The sequence below is a fragment of the Blennius ocellaris genome, assembly GCF_963422515.1.
Source record: "Blennius ocellaris genome assembly, chromosome: 10".
NCBI lineage: Eukaryota > Metazoa > Chordata > Actinopteri > Blenniiformes > Blenniidae > Blennius > Blennius ocellaris.
In genome coordinates this window covers 20,713,819-20,730,252 of record NC_137659.1, presented here as the reverse complement: position 1 = coordinate 20,730,252, position 16,434 = coordinate 20,713,819, and the positions used below count along the sequence as shown (strand labels likewise).

The window sequence follows — 16,434 nt, the reverse complement described above, 5'->3', positions numbered from 1 at the left end:
TCTTTTCTTTATTTTAATGGAAACATTCTGATATTTAATGAATTTGTTTCTAAGCTGAAATAATTACAGATTACAGCTTCAAATGTTTGCCTCTTGTTTTTAATGAATCACTGTTTAGATTGCATAAAGGGAAAAATAAACCATTCATTATTATGTATGTAATTTCTTCTTGTTTTTTTACTTGAGTTATGGTGTTTCTTTACATTAATTTTAGTTACACTGGGCGTCTGAATATATTCTAATTTCTTAAGACACTTAAAAGACCACTCTAATATAAGATGAAATAACAAAGATTTATTTTTCACCATTCAAATTAAGCTATGGGAAAATACAACTTTGCATTGTATTAAAGATTTATGAGCTGTATCTGTATATTTATTCTTGTCCATGCAGCTTCATGATCATTCATCATGGGATATACTTAGATGATTGTTGCCCTGTGTCTTGTACAGAAATGAATAATCTTCAAAAGTCAACCGTTGTTTTGTCAGTTATATCTCGTCTCATTAAAGTAGTTTGTCTTTTATCTTGTGGTATTCACGATCTCCTAAGTCTCCTCGTATGAAATATTACAATTTGAGACACTGTGTTGTTAATTCTCATGACTTATAATCTGAAATAAATTACAAAGAGAAGGCTGGGAATCTTCAAATGTTTAACAAGTCGCCGTTTGAGCTATAATACCGCTTCTAGTGTGTAAACAATGTTTTAGATGTACCTGCATGTGTGTGTGTGTGTGTGTCTGTATATATATATATTTGTCCATAAATTGTAGTTTTTTCTTCTTCTTCAAACAATACAGGTTAAAGACCAGGAAGATTGCGAGTGAACCCAACCACCCCATCACAGACTGGCTGCTCTCTGCTGTCAGCGACGTTCCTGCTTCCTGAAGGCAAATACAGAGAGAAAGAGAAGGAGTTCTTCTCTCAGGCCATCCGCCTGCTGAACGTGGAAACAATCCATTGTTGACTTTCACTTTGTGTGTGTGTGTGTGACTAAATTATTATATTAGATAAACAGATATTACTCCCACAAGTGCAAAATTGCATTATAAAGAAAAGGCTTACAAACATGTGTTGTTTGAGTTGAATACCTTTCCACTGTATTGTTTTGCTTCAAGGTGCACCGTTCTTGTGGTGGATGAATCGTTTACAGCAGGCCTATTCAACTGGCGGCCCACGGGCCAACTCCGGCCCACGGATGACATCAGACCGGCCCGCAGATCAGTTCTATTTACTTTTTTTTTTTTTATTAAAAAAAAGAAAGACATTTTAAATACATTACAGTCATTCCAATTTGCTTTTATAGAGAAAATAGAAAAGCCCAACATATCCACATGAGCAAGCAGGTGTGTTTGTGACTGTGGAAAGGAAAAACTCCCCCAACAGGGAGAAACTTTGTAGAAACCAGACTCAGAGGTGGCGGCATTCTGCAGACCGGTTGGGGTGAAAGGATAGAGGAGAGGAAAGGAAAGACTTGATGGGGAGATACATACAATACCCTTGTTAGTGCTACATACATTTTTTTTCTTTTTAATAATACAGTAATCACAGTGATCTAAATATTTTCCAACTGCCATGAGACTAAACCAGCCTGAGCGGCAACAGAGCAAAAACCAAAATAATCATAACAATTATAACAAAAGGACATAAAACAAAGAAAAAAAAGGAAAAACAGAACGAAACAAAAAAAAAATAAAAATAAAAAGCTGTGGTCTGTTCGATAAACAGCTTTTGTTGTCAGATGCTCAACATTTTCAGCTACTGTGTGACATGAAGTCCATTGGCAAGTTCAGCTAATCTTTCAATTCTGATAACCTGTTTGCTCTCTCCTGTGGATTGCTTGAAAGAAAGGGATTTGTATTACAAGTAGAGATGTCAGAATTTACAAAATTATTCAGAAAGACATACATAATCTTTCAGATGTTTCAAATATGTGTTTATGGGGCTGTAACAGCCTTTGTTCCAAAACAAAAACAGTATGATGTGTATAAAGTCAGTGATTTGTACTTTTTTGCCAGGTACCACAATAAAACACTTTTGAATGTGGCAGAGCATCGTGTCAGGTTGAGATCAGGAATAATAGCTCAGGGAATTGTCCGGCCCCCGGGTCCTTAGCTTTCTGAAAATGTGGCCCTCCCAAAAATATAGTTGAATAGTCCTGGTTTACAGTGTAATACAGTGTGGTTGAGCACTGGATCGTGCAGTTTGCCTTCGGGCCACATGGCACAGAGCTCTGTGGTCAAACGCGCCTGTTGTTGGGAGAGGAGAAACCGAGTTGGCGTCCGCCACGGCGGGATCAGTTCGGTCCACGTACGCTCCAGTCCGGGTTTCCCCTCGAGCCCGTCTGGCTCTCTGGCAGGGTTTGTTTACTGGCTGTGAAGGAGAAGAAGGGGCTCCTGCAGGAGAGACTCCACCACCTACCTCTGTCTGAGCGGCGACAACAGGAGGGAGGAAGAAAAGAAAAACAGCTCCGTACTCCGGCTGCCCTGCCTCCCTCTCCGTCGGATGCACGCAGGCTCTGTCTCGGCGTATTCCCATTTTTTTTAAAAACAACTCGTTTAAAGCGAGAAAGCGGAGCATGCGTCCGTCAGCGCTCCCGACACGGCGCTGATCTCACTTCAAATCTCGGCTCTGACTGAAGAGAGGACAAGAAAACTGTTTTTGTTGTTGTTTGTTTGTTCTGAGAATAACTCTTAAAAAGGGGGGGGGGCACTTTTTGTGGTCGTTGTTATCTGTGCGGGACTTGGAGAGGATTTTTATTTTATTTTTCTCTTTTTTTTCTCGGCTATCGTGACGCCACGCATGCCTCAGCCATCGAGTCAGCAGCGGAGCCACAAATCACCTCAAGTCCGCTGAAAGGTCGCTCCGACCGGCCCGCGTGCGGCTCTGGCCTCCTTGCATTAAAAAAATACAAACAAAAACAAACAAACCAGACAACAGCCACACTTTAACCTGCGTGTTGTTTCCCTAAAAGTTGGATTTAATTGAGGGGAGGCGCTGAGAGTAAACTTGACTTGTGGCCTGGCGGAGCGGCTAGCCTCGCTAGCAGCGCTGCTAGCTCCCCCCCCTCCCCCTGCTCGGGAGAACACGTCTCGTTTATCTGCGCTTTTCTCCCCCCAACAACGCGGACAAACTGAACCCTAGCCCAACAAAGAGGCTGGAAACCCCCGCCGGGAGAGCGCCGCGTCGCCCCGGGCCTCGTTAAGTGTTGTTTTCCACGCGGCGGCTAACTTTAGCCGCGGCGGCGTCGGCTCGTGTTTTCACGTGAACACGCTGGACTCGTTCCTCCGCCCATCTTCCGGGATGTCTTTTGTTTATTTTTGTTTACCCGTGGGCCCGCGCCGCACAACAAAACCAGTCTCCTGAAGCTCGCCCCATCCCCACTTGAGAACTTGAGCTCCAAGCCTGAGGATTACTGCTCCGACGGGACGCTGCTGGGAGTCCTCCCTCCCTCCCTCTCTCTCTCCCCCCCCGGATCAGTGATGTGGCTCCGGACTGTGTGTTTGGCCGTGGCCGCTCTCTGCGGGGTGCTGAGCTGTCATCCAGCGAGCGGAGAAGGTGAGTAACTCCAGCGATCGCTATTAAACTCAAACACCCCCCCGATCGCATTTATTTTAGATCTGGTTATTTGTGGGACAAACGCGGTGTGAGACTTGTGCAACGAGGAGCTCCAACAACAAACCGCAGAAAGTGATTCTGCTCTTGTGCAACTTTTCTCTGTTTTGCAAGAGACGTCCAGGTCCAGAAAACTTTTACTTCTAATGGCAATCCCCCCCCAACTCTGTATTTTTCACCTATTTCCTAAAACATCGTTTAATTTATCTTTTTTCAAAAAAAAAAAAAGACACTTGTTTCATGTTTGAATATTTCATGACTTCAGAAGATTTTCCTTGATTTGCCATCTGCAACAAACACAAATGAAACTTGACAACAACTTCTACAATGGACTGATATTCAAAGAGATGCAAAGAAACTACATACCCGGCAATATACACGACAATAACAAAGCTCCCTCACCCAATAGTTAAATCAAACAGTTAAATTTAATGCATATAAAACAATATTGTTTTCGGTTTTTTTCGAAAAATGTTATTTGGCCATCAAAAATACAGTGTCTCCAAATATAAGCATGCTTATTAATAAATATTGTTTTTCTGGTGAGAGGAGTTAACGAGCATTTGATACTAAAAAAAATAACTGTTCAGTGATTCAGTTATGAGTGAGTTATATATATATATATATATTTTTTTTAATGCAGTTTTAGTTTCAATAATAATTTGAATTTGGTAGCCCAAAAAATGCATCCAACTGTGAAAATTACATATTTTGAATATATTACACAAAAAGAAAGATAAAAAAAAAAAAGAAGCTTGAAGCTTTTTGATGATATTCTGATCGAAGCTCCAACTTCGACATTTCATTTTGTGACAAAATAAAAGAAAAGTGACATTGAAGGCATTTGTGGTGATTCACTGAACCAAAACAGTGGCAGCAGATATTTCTTGTATTTGCATGAAGACCCAATGATGGACATGCTGATGACCCTGTGTGCCAGTATTGGTGTCCTGTTTTGTTTTGATTTGTTTTGTTGGCGAGGTCGCAGTGCTGTTCGTAGACCGCCACTGTATTGAGGGGACAAAGGTTGCCACTTATCGGCTGCGTGAGTCTGCACAGAACTGTAAACAAAGTGCTTTGTCCCGGGCAAAGAAAGTAATCTGGGAGTTTAGTGGTATTAATTGGCTGTTATTGTAGATGTAAATCCTCTGCTTGTGGCTGTGGCCGGAGCAGGAATGCAACAATAAGCCTTCTTTGCCGTGCCTGACAAGCCCACTTACCTTCACCGGTGATGAGAGTGAATGAATGGATGCGATCGCCCGGAGAAATGTTCTCATTTGCTACTTTGCTGGCATCTGTACTTGAAGCAAATATTGGTAATAGAAATGAGGGAATGTGGGACTGCTTGCTGCTGTACAAGCCGCGACGGAGTCGCCAAGATCACTCCCACTCCACACACTGGACGAGAAAAGCAGTCTTTATTTATTTTTTTCATCAGAGGGGATAACTCTCAAGAGGTTATCTGCAATTTATAGACGGGATGAAGATAAGTTATTTGTCTGCTAAGTCCTCATGTGACTTCTCTGCTGTTGCTCCAGCAAAACCTGGTGAAATGGCGTCTGGCCTCAGCCCGGCTGGAACAACACCGGCGATCTGTCATCGCTGAGGTTTACTCACAAAGTATTGATTTAAAAACAGCCGCAATGAGCAAATCGAGTGTTAAAATAAGGCAGCCGTGAATCTCCTGCGTGCCGTGTTGTGAAAAGGTGGTGTTATTCTTGTTATGAGGCGCTGCACCGCAGCGCGGGTTGCATAAACTCTGTTAGAACAGTAAGAACGACTGTGTGACTCTGAGGCGACGACCTCTGCGACGTACCCTGAGTATCCCGTAGCCTCTGCACTGCTTTCAGGAGACAACGACACCCAGAACCAAGTTGTTCTCGGAGCATTTCTGCACGAGGGTAAAGTTCAGCAGGAATATGGGCCAACGTTCCACCAGGTTGGGAATCGGCTCACTGGTGTTTTCCTGTTATTTTGATCAAGGTTTTTTTTTGTCTCGATTATACGACTGTGACAACAAAACCGCCCGTGAACTCCTGGCGCCGGACGGCAGATTAAACATTGTGAGTTGCGACCAAAGACGTCACGACACCGGCTGTCACTTTTTTTTATTGAAGGTTCATGTTTTAATTTTCATCACCACGTGTTAATTTAAAATTTGTTCAAGCTTGATGTTCTGGAAAAAAAGTGTCATCTGTACAGCAGACGACTGCTGATCATATCTGGCAACTTCCACATCTTGTCGAGTTTCTTCCAAACCAACAGCAAAGAAAATGATGGATTTCATCGTTGTGTTCAAAAGTAAAATGGAAAATAAAAGGTTCAACATTTACTGGTAGAGATTTCATTAGTTTTGATTTTTGACTGATTTTCTGAGATTAACTTCAATTCCTTCTGTCTTAAATCAAATGGGAAGAGACGGTCTCTACTGGACAAATACGTTTGACTGTTGGAGGGTGACGGATGAGACGAAGCATCAGAGAGGACGGTGAGACTGTAAGTCCTGGTCTGGACTCTTGGTTGTCAAGACTACGAGACTCTCATGAATTTGTTTGTATTCTTAGACAAGTTAGCCGCCAGCACGGATAACGTTGTTGTTGTTGTGTGTATATTTGCTTTTAGCAAGTAGTTTGACACTCCACTCGACGTCTGTCCCCTGGGACACGCTCCCCTACGGTCCCTGGTGTGTCAAACGTCCATGTTTCTTACTATGGAGTGTCCAATAGCCGGAGTCTTTTCCTCAGTGGGTCGCTGAGCGGAGAAAATAGGTTAGAAAAGTAATCGGGTCGATGGCGAAAACATCCCAGGGGGCTGAGAACCAGGCTTCCCCCGCACCCTCACCCGTCCACCTCCAAGTCCCGGCTGCTCAGGACCTGCTGGAGGACCGCAAACCGAACCCCCGGCACTCCAGTCGCCTCGCAACCCCCAGACTGCGCTCCAGCATCTGTCACGAGCTGTAATTCAGTGAGCGTCGTCTCCAAGGCTGAAACACCACTGCACTTAATACGGACGGCGTTATCTCCTAAAAGAATATCAACTCTGATCGTACACACTTTATACTTTCAGCTACTACAAGTGAACGTGACGAGATGACTGTCAAACGTGTTTTACAGAAGTCGATAATCCAGCAAAATGCGGTTTATAGCTTTCAAGTGGCGCTCTATGAGTAAATATATGACTATTTATAAAGACTTAAAATGTAACCCACACTCACAAATCATAAAATGTCATTAAAAATTCAGCTCTTAAAAAAATTGGTGGTGATTGTTTGCATTCATCAAGACTAAAAAGACATTAGGTGCCAAAAATTCAATAAAACCTTTCGCAAAGTTTTGCAAAACTGACTAAAATCATAGATATTTGACCTTTTCTACCTAATGTCTGCCTCTATAATGTGGAGTAATGCTGTCCTGCGATACAATCTGTTCACAAAAAGGACTCGTTAGGCAGTCTGTCACATTAATGTTAAATATATATATTTTTTTAAATCAAGCCAAACCGGTGTACTAACTGTGAACAGGAGATGCTTTGCAAAAGCAAAGGTGTTGACACTCCCTCAATACAAAAATACCACCTCAGTCTATAATTAGCTCGACTATTTTTTATTTTTTATTATTATTATTTAACAGCTGAATAAACAAATGTTTCACAAAAAAAAAAAGAAAAAAAACGCATCTTAAAATATCCCGGCTCAAGGATGAATGTTCCTTTAAAAATAGTTAAAGTACATAGATTGCATGTTCGGTATAAATGTTTTTAGATCATCCTTTGTAAATACGGTTGAATACTCGTACGCAAAAGTTGCATATTGGTCGTTCCTTAAATCGGATGAGGAGCCGCTCCTCCTGCCATACGGTATGGCACATTAGTGCTGTACTACTGTGTGTTCAGGCCCCCGGGTCACTTTAGAACTGGCTGCTGCTGCACATGGTGCAACAGGAACTGAGAGGAGGAGGAACCACGTCACCTTTCGCCAGACTTCAGTGGGGGGGGGCGTTGTCATCCAACCAGTTTCAGCGAGAATGTTGAAGGACATCAATCAGAAGCAAGTTGCGTAATTGCGTTCCTCCTCCGTCAGACTCGGGAGCGAGCCACAGAAGAAGTGGTTTGGTGGAGGAGGGGGGGGGGGCTCTAACCCTCACACTGGCCGATTTCATGAGGCCCACCGAACCCCGCGCTGCAGTCAGGAAGTCTTCTGGGCTACTTGTTGGTCGCGCTCCAGCTCAGCGTGATGGAAAGTTTCTCCTAATAATGGAAGCTTATGTTTTCGTGGCTGTGCCCAGTGATTTCATTCAGGCAGCGCCGAGCGGCCCGCTCAAACGGTTTCTCAGCCACGTCCTCCGCGGCGCCACAAACGGGCCTGTTTTTGTGTATATTGGACACTTGGAGCCGGGCTGGACGGAGCGAAGCAGACCTTCTTAACACCTCTGGCTGATATGCTCACCATAACCGTGACTCTGAGATCAGTCACGATGTGCAACGGTTGAAAAATCTGCCTGAAAGCGATGGACTCGAGATCACGTACCTGCCATTATGTTGGGCCTCGAGACCTTTGCATGATGAATATGCAAAAAGATCTTGTCTGTTAAAAACAAGACTTCAAAATCAATGTCAAGATTTGTCACCTTTTCTTGTTGAGGGAGCGTCTCAATGGGCTTCAGCTCAGGTTGACCCAGTATTGGGGAAAGTAACCATATTTAAGTTCCTCATTCAATAGTGAAGTTGAAGACAAGAAGTGATATTTATGTATTAATTATTTAAAAAATTTAATAAAAAAAAAAACCAGAAATAATTGTACCCGTTTTGGGTGAACGTACAGCGTCCTTCATGTTTTAGATCTGTCCCAGTGGAAGCACCCCCGAGCGGCTCATACCAGCTTGATCATGACACCACCACCATTATCTTCAGCTGTGCTGAAGCTCGGTTGACGTCTAAAACATGCAGGACTCTGTCCAGGTCCTCCACAGCCAGGATTGGACACCCCTACTGTACAAGAACATCTAAAAGACTGTTGATTTGTATTTTCATTAAAGCTTCGAGCAGCCAGATATGGGCTAAATGCTGCGACTTTACCCGAAGGAGCCTTGCTTATAGTGTCTATATTCTAAACTCAGTGAGGCGGCATTTGTGGTTTTTCTTTATTATTTTTTTTTTCTTCTCCCTGCTGAAAAGTTTCTCCAAACTGAGCTTTGCTGCAACTTGCATCCCTCCCGACTCGTCTCACCTCCCGCTGGCCTGTTGGGAGTCTCAGGTGGCCGATTGTGCTGCATTATTGTTATCGCCATGGTAACGCGTCAATTTTACCACCAGCGCGTGCTGCCTGCAACGCCACCGGCGCCCTGCTGCCGAACGCCGCCTCGGTCCAGGCGAGCCTCGTCACCGACGACCTCGGCACTCGGGACGGGTGCAGCAATTAAATGGCAAATGAAGCCGTCGTCTCTTCCCTCGCAGACAAACCAACACATTTTTTGGCGCACGTACAATAATCATTTCACCTGTCGCTCTTGACAATGGCTGTGTAATCTCTGCTGACAAGTTCACGTTGGTAAATGATATACAGCTGGAAGGTAGAGGAACCTGTCACACCTGTGCACTGTGATTTGGTCCACGCCAAGTCGACAAAGAGGCGTCGTCGTGCTCACTCTTTGGCCTCAACACCGTGTTACGGCGGAAGGGAAGTGCTCTTGCTATTGTGTACCCGGTAGAGGTAATAATTACCTGTCTGCGTGCTTTGTTTTCTGTCTTTGTTTTCCATTTATGAGGATCAGGTTGTAAACTGTAGCCCTCTCCCTGTGCTCTTTCACCGTTTTTGCGCCGGTACATTGGTCACAGAGGTCGTCTGGCTTTGTTGTCCCTCACAGACCTTTGTGAGACTAAGGAGGAATTATTAGTGACACCCAAAAGTAGCGTTAGGTGACATGGTGGGGTCGTGGATGGCCCCTTTATATTGTCTTTTATTGGAGTTTGTTATACAAGTTAGAATTGGCATTTACACTCGACAAGCAGAACACACCGAAAGAACCTTGAGGGCCAAACTGATTCTGGATCGGAGTTCCCAGGATTGGTAATTTGATCCTCCTGTTTCAACTTGTCCAGTTATGGAAGTATTCCTGGAAGACACTGAAACCCAAATTGCGCCTAATGGATGGATTATTCGCCTGGCTGTCGTTGGGGTGTGTGTGTGTGTGTGTGTGTGTGTGTGTGTGTGTGTGTGTGTGTGTGTGTGTGTGTGTGTGTGTGTGTGTGTGTGTGTGTGTGTGTGTGTGTGTGTGTGTGTGTGTGTGTGTGTGTGTGTGTGTGTGTGTGTGTGTGTGTGTGTGTGTGTGTGTGTGTGTGCGTATTAACAAAGTACGCTCACCGTAGTTTGTGCTTGTGTACTTTCACCTGCCATCACTTCTTTGCTCTGCCTAGCCACAGTGGAGATGCCACCCACCATATGGGGTCATAATAAAAAAATTAAAAAGACGAATGCAAAATGTTGCATTTATCGAAATGGTCAAAGGATAATAATTGGAAATACCAGAAAAGATGTATAAAAACACAGAAGCTTGACTGAAGCCGAGTGGGGACTTATGAGACGCCAAGTTTCCATGTTTGTCATCGTCTCTCCAAGGCTGTCATCTTTACACGTTGCCCCTCGAAGACTGTTAATTTCACATCACCGGCCTCGAGTCAGTCGTTCCGTCTCAGTCAGTCATCACCAATTAACCACGGTGTATTGTGTATACCTGAAAGGATGATGAAGTAAGTCATTGACAGTATTTGTAGTTGAAAGGTTTTGTGTGCCAACTTATTAAACGTAGCCTGGAGCTAAAATGAATGACTTTGTGCTTGATGCTGTGCCATGGTACCTTAAAACTGTTTACCGCGAGTCACAGAAGTGTCTTCTTTGCCATACTTTGGCAAAGTTCAAGTCCATTTCTCTACCGGTTAACGTTTAAGCGGTTTAGATATTTTCAAATACATTAAATTGATGCCATAATTGTGACCTGAAGTAATAAAAATAAATGTTTTCAGGTTCTGTAATGCCAGTTTTTAAGTCTTGAAATGCTAAATTTACAGAGAATATAACAGTAAATCCATCTGAAATGGTTGTGGGATGAATATATGGAGGTTTCACAATTTGACTTGCATTATAGCTCGGTTTTCCCCCCGTTGTATAAAAATTTTTTGGGGCGTCTCTCAAAAAGGTAGATTAATTCAATTCATTATGAAATATCCCAATGTTTAACCGATTCAAAAACCAAAACATTTTACTTACTGGTCGTACAAATAATTTCTTATCTTTGTGTATTGCACGGAACTTTTGAGGGTCTTCACTCAAGTTTTTGAGCCTCGGTGGAGAGAAAAAAACGACGGAGCCGAAATCTTGACATGGGAAGTGTTGCAATCACCGAGTGTTTGTGTTCCTGAACGCTCGCTGAGGCCTCGGCAGCTCTCTCCAAGGCCCAGCGATAAAATACACGCCGTCAGTCTCACGGCCCCCGGCCCCCGGCCCCCAGTCCATCCTGCTCGGCCTCTGAAGACCAGACGCTGCCTGTCGATGCTTGTTGTGCAGTGGAATTGTTGGGTTGTGTAGCCGAGTTGCAAATTGAACACTGCGACTCTTGGGTCCTTACCTGCTCAGCGATGTGCAGGATTTGTTTCCTACATTAACGCCCCCCCCCCCCCCCCCCCTCCCCCCCCCCCCCGCGAGGTGGAAGGTCGGTGTGTCTGGTTTTTAAATTTAGATCTTTTTTTTTTATTATTGTGACGGGGACGTGATTTGCCCGAGGCGTTTGCCTGAAAGTTATTCTGAGGACAGCAGCATGTCACAACTGGCCGTCTGCAGCTCGTCCTCCTCCCGGGTCGTGTTTGTGATGTGGAAATGCGTAAATAAGCACGGTCACAAGTCTCGGCAGCTATCGGATTTCATTTATGGCCCATTGACTTCGATTGCATCACGATTAATGCGGACCAGGAAGCCCTGGCTGCCTTTTCCAGCTCCATCAACCCCGGCTGTACGTAGCATCTGTCTGAAAATAGGTTGAGCACTTCTGAATGAATAAAGATCTGATAATTCCTCCTCCTCTTAATGAGGTTTTATGGATAAACACAGTTTTGAAGTGACGTCTGAATAAGGACAAAACCTCCGACGAGACTTCATCCTCTGAGTAATCCTGCTTTGTCAGTGTTATTAAAGCCCGATTTTATCCTAAAAAATGAAAATGTCCTTCAAGTGAATGACTAAATCTGCTGCATTCATGCGTTTCTGTGTCTATTGAATTTGTTGCTCACAGTGGAAATGAGGAGGCACAACCTCTATGTTGTTGTTGTCCAGCTCCCTCCAGTCTGGTTTTTGTGCTTCTTCTTGCTCAGTGTTTTTTTTTTCCACTCTCTCTGTGTCCCTGAAATTGTAAACCATCTTTCTGCTCCCGTTTAATTAACTGTAAAGGATGGTCTGTCTCCGAGGCGCAGGCACAGAGGCTTCCAATCGAAATCCGCCCCCCTGATGACTCCTAATTGTCGACTGAGAGCGCCGTTGCGGTGGTTTCGGTCTTGTCTGGCTCTGAATCAGATGTTTGGCGCTGACCTTGTCGCTATAGAAACATTTTTTTTGTTGTTGTTGGTTCCTGGACAAAATGAGGGGCTTTTTAATTTAGGGGTGCGTCCCGATTTGTTGTGCTTGAGGACGTTTGTGTCGTCATGGATTTAATCAGAGTGCTCAACTTTTAAAAGAACAAATATTACGATATGTAGCTCATAAAAAAATAGTACAGACAGACTCAAATATTTCACCTGAGAACGTTTCCTGGATATTCAAAATTTGAACAGAGGTAATAAGGAAGTAGAAAAGTTAGAAGAAGGAAAAAAAAAAAAATGCTGCTTGATGGAACGTCGCACAACTAATGAGGTTACCGGCAACAGGTCAGCGTCTGATTGGATATAAAAAGAGCGTCCCACTGAGGCCGAGTCTGGACGCCTCGGGCAGCGCTGCTTTAAATACAGACACAGTGGTGCGGTGGGAATAGCTGCCCCGGCTCAGAAACACGCTCTGCAACCATTACTCTGCTGGTTCCTGTCGTCCTGCCTCTTTGAATCCTTTTCTTCCCGACAATCATCCAGTTTGATTACGAACATGAAAGTGTTTTGTTAAGACACGTGCTTGAAAACATCGGTGCGTTTCGTCCGAACAAGTGCTTCTGTCAGAACTAACCGTCAAGAATACTCGCAGGTGACGAAGCGTCATTTCATCCCAAAAGATGACAAACTTATTGCCTCCATTGCAGAAGCCTGGCTACTGATTAAGAATCATTGTGCTAAAGATAACACCAGAGCTGTCCAATATTCTATTTGTTTTTTACTGAGGCCTAAAACACTTCCAGCAGTATTATCACGAGAGGTGAAGTGTGTCATGGGATATTGTTTGCATTCTTTACTTCGGCCATTTTTGGTCGTCAGCAGTGACATTTCTGTTTCTGTCTTTTTTTTTTGTTGGGAAGCCAACACAAGAAGTGTTCTGAAATACTGCTCAATACAACACAAGTTGATGCTAATTATTCAAGAGGTTTGCAAATTAGTAGGGTTTCACATTGCTGTGTAGTCGAGACCAGTGTTTTTCAACCTTTTTTGAGCCAAGGCACTTTTTTCTTTGGAAAAATCTGAGGCACACCACCACCCGAAAATGTTAAAATATGAAACTCTTTAGCCTCTATTAACAATATAAAGTCATTCTCATCAAAGTTTTATCAACAGGAATCAAATAAATACAGAAAAAAGTATTTCCCAATTTCTTTTTTTTATTTTGACTCACTCAGTGTGAAACCTGGACCTGATGGATGAAGAGCTGAGATCCTGGTTCACATTCTTCCTTTTCAAAAACTTCTCCATCACTGTCACTGACACAGTACTTTGATACAAGATGGGAGCAGCGCAAGTGGTGGTGATTAACCAGACTGACGTCTGTCAGTTTCTATTTCAACGGCAAAGTTCTGTGAGGCCATCTAGTGGCGAAGAGTATTTATACATAATTACTCTGCACACTGCTCTCAATGGCTGTGAGAGCAAGGGTTTTTTTTTTTAGAAAAAAATGTGAAATTGGATAATTTCCCACTGCACACCTGACTATATCTCGCGGAACACCAGTGTGCCGCGGCACAGTGGTTGAAAAACACTGTTCTAGACCGTCACCCACTGAACAAAATGATCAAAACCTCACATTTTGGAACAGTCACAAATGGAACTACGTGCAGGCTTTGCAGGGAAAAAGGCCCACCTGAACAGCACTCGACCCGGGAGTATGTTCCTGTGAGCCACGAAACAAGACGGCAACAATCCGTTTTCTTTAGGTCCATGGAAATCTGTTGCATCGACCTTTTGCTGGTGCCGTTTCAAAAAGGTTTTGGGGGCGTGTGTCTGTGCTTGTACGTGCTTTGACGCCCCTCGTCCCTCCCCTCCACACCAGCCCCGCCGTGCTCCCGTCCCCGTGTCCAGCCGCTGTGCCACAGCCGGAGTGTATTAGATTCTCAATCGGGAATGTGCTGCTAAAAATACTGAAGCGGCTGAAAGTGTACACTGATAGAGCCCCGCCTTGGTCCGCCTTCTCCACAGGGTCACTGTTTGACTTCACCCCCCCCCTTTACATATAGTACACGTCAGCTGTGTTTGCTCAGTGGTTCTTGTCTGAGAGGTACACAGAGAGGCTGCCAGCTTCATCGGATTTTTATAGCAGAGAACATGAGGACACTCGCCTGCACTGGGCAGTTTACATGAAAATCGCTGGCCGCAGAATAACACGACATCTATTCACAAGTTTTTCTTTTTTTTGAAGAAGTTCAACCATCTGTTTTATTTAAGTATATAGTCCACATTTTTCTCCACTTCCTTCTTGTGATCTGAGTGCAAGTGTAATTTGTACTAAGCTCTGTTTGAGGATCCTGGTTGACTTGCTTAAAATAACAAAAACACATTTGTTTAAAGAGTGCTTTTTTGTCAAACTGTTACTGTTAAAAGCATGTAACTATAACTTGTTCTAAACTTTGGCAATATTTCCTAAGTGTTTTTCTTTTGTAAGAAATTGGCTCGTCTTAATTAAAATATAGTTTCGGATGATACACTCACCTGGGGATAGGTAAGTTTAGATGTAGTTGCATAGAAGAATTTAACTGTAACACAGTTGACAAGAACACCTACGCTCAGAAATACAAACTCTGTGAATAAGAAAATACTTATACATACATACCTTTATTCACATGGTGCCTTGAGAAAGGGATGTTTAGAGCGGTCAGTAGGCTACAGGTACATGCGGTCGGTATTTATTTACAGTCGCTGCAGAATGAGCTCTGTGGGCCGAGGTCAGGGAATGAAAGGGTTATTGTTGAGACACCCGGCGACTGGACACTGTGTTTGTGCGTGCGCTACACTCTGATGCAACAGCAGGTGTGAAATGAGCCGCTGCCATCAAGAGGTGCACGGCTGACCAGTTGGACCCGATGCACCGGGCAGTCATGTGGAGCTTTTCAAATTTTTTTTTAATTTCAATACATTTTGCAGGTTTGGCGTCAGCCGAGAGAATACTCAGCTTTTTAAACGTGTCCCTCGATGGACTGGTCACCGGTCCAGGTGTGACCCGCCTTCAGCCGAGGTCAGCCCCAGCACCCCGGGACCAGAGTCCGACAAAGCGGCTGTGCAGGTCGATTGTCTCATTGAATGGAGAGTTTCGTGTGTCGCTCGGACTGCGACGGCAAACAAGACAGCCGGGTGTTGGTGTGCGCGTCTCTCAGACAGTAAATGCTATGTGGAAATACTGGCTGTTGTCTCCCGTGTTGCTTCACTGTCGTGATGCAGTACAGTTTGGAAACAGTCGAGACGGTCAACAAACGTGAGCCGCCGGCGCGGCAGCATAGCTCCTGAACACCTGATCAGGCTGGATGGTGTGTCTGGGTGAAGGCTGGCGAAGCTGCAGATCCACTTCTGGAGCAACAACGCAACCCTCAGTGCTCCTCACAGACTCCATATTCTTAAAGCATTAGATCATGTGTTTTATCGCAGGGCGAGCGCCGCCTCTCCACGGCGACGGCGCTCCGCATTCGTTGGCGGCTCGCCGCCAGATATGTGGTTGCTAAACAAAATGTCAGCGGCGGTCTGGCCTTCATCAAAGCTGGAGACATTACCACACATTTCTCTGTAAAATACTCTCTCTAATCATTGAGAGATCTATTTTTCCCCCCCTTCCTCCTTGAGAGCTGTGTGTTCAAACCTTGATTTTCCCGTTGACACAGCAAACGTTCAGAGTTTTGCACCAGGCGGTCAGCAGATGCAGACACCTGCACAAGAGAGACAGTCTTTTGGGAGATTTCCTTTTTCATTTAAAAAATGTTTTTATGCAGTTTAAAAGGTTTTGTGTATATGATTTTCCTTGTATGTTTTTATCATTTCAACCTCAAACTGACAATGTCTAGTTTCCAGAAGTAGGAAACGACAGGTGCTTTCTTGCAATATTTAAGATCACAGACCCTTCATGGGTCTGTGATCGAGTGTTTATTTTTACTAAATACAATTGAACATATATACTGTCTACTGTACTTTCTACTCCTCAGTCTTACAACGAGCTCGTTGACTGTTTTAATCTCGGAATTGATGTGAGAGATGCTTATTAAAAACTGTGAAAGACGGATTGTCTTCATCGTTGCCCTGAAATTCATAACCAAGAGTTGCAGACAAAGGATTGAATTAACTGATGGGAAAAGTTCTGGATGATAAATGAGCACATGAACTTTGATGTGAATCACGTTGCCACATTTTCTGGACTGCAAGTTGCACTTCATCTTGTTTTTTG

At 43.9% G+C, this 16,434-nt stretch overlaps 1 protein-coding gene across 1 annotated transcript in view; it reads left to right on the top strand.

Moving 5' to 3' along the window:
• Positions 1-2,464: 2,464 nt before the first annotated feature.
• insra (insulin receptor a) overlaps positions 2,465-16,434 on the top strand; it is a 52,121-nt gene continuing 38,151 nt past the window's right edge. The window contains exon 1 of the mRNA XM_080503398.1: positions 2,465-3,560. Coding sequence (XP_080359524.1) covers positions 3,485-3,560 — 76 coding nt within the window. The 5' untranslated portion in view covers positions 2,465-3,484. The remainder of the gene's footprint in view (positions 3,561-16,434) is intronic.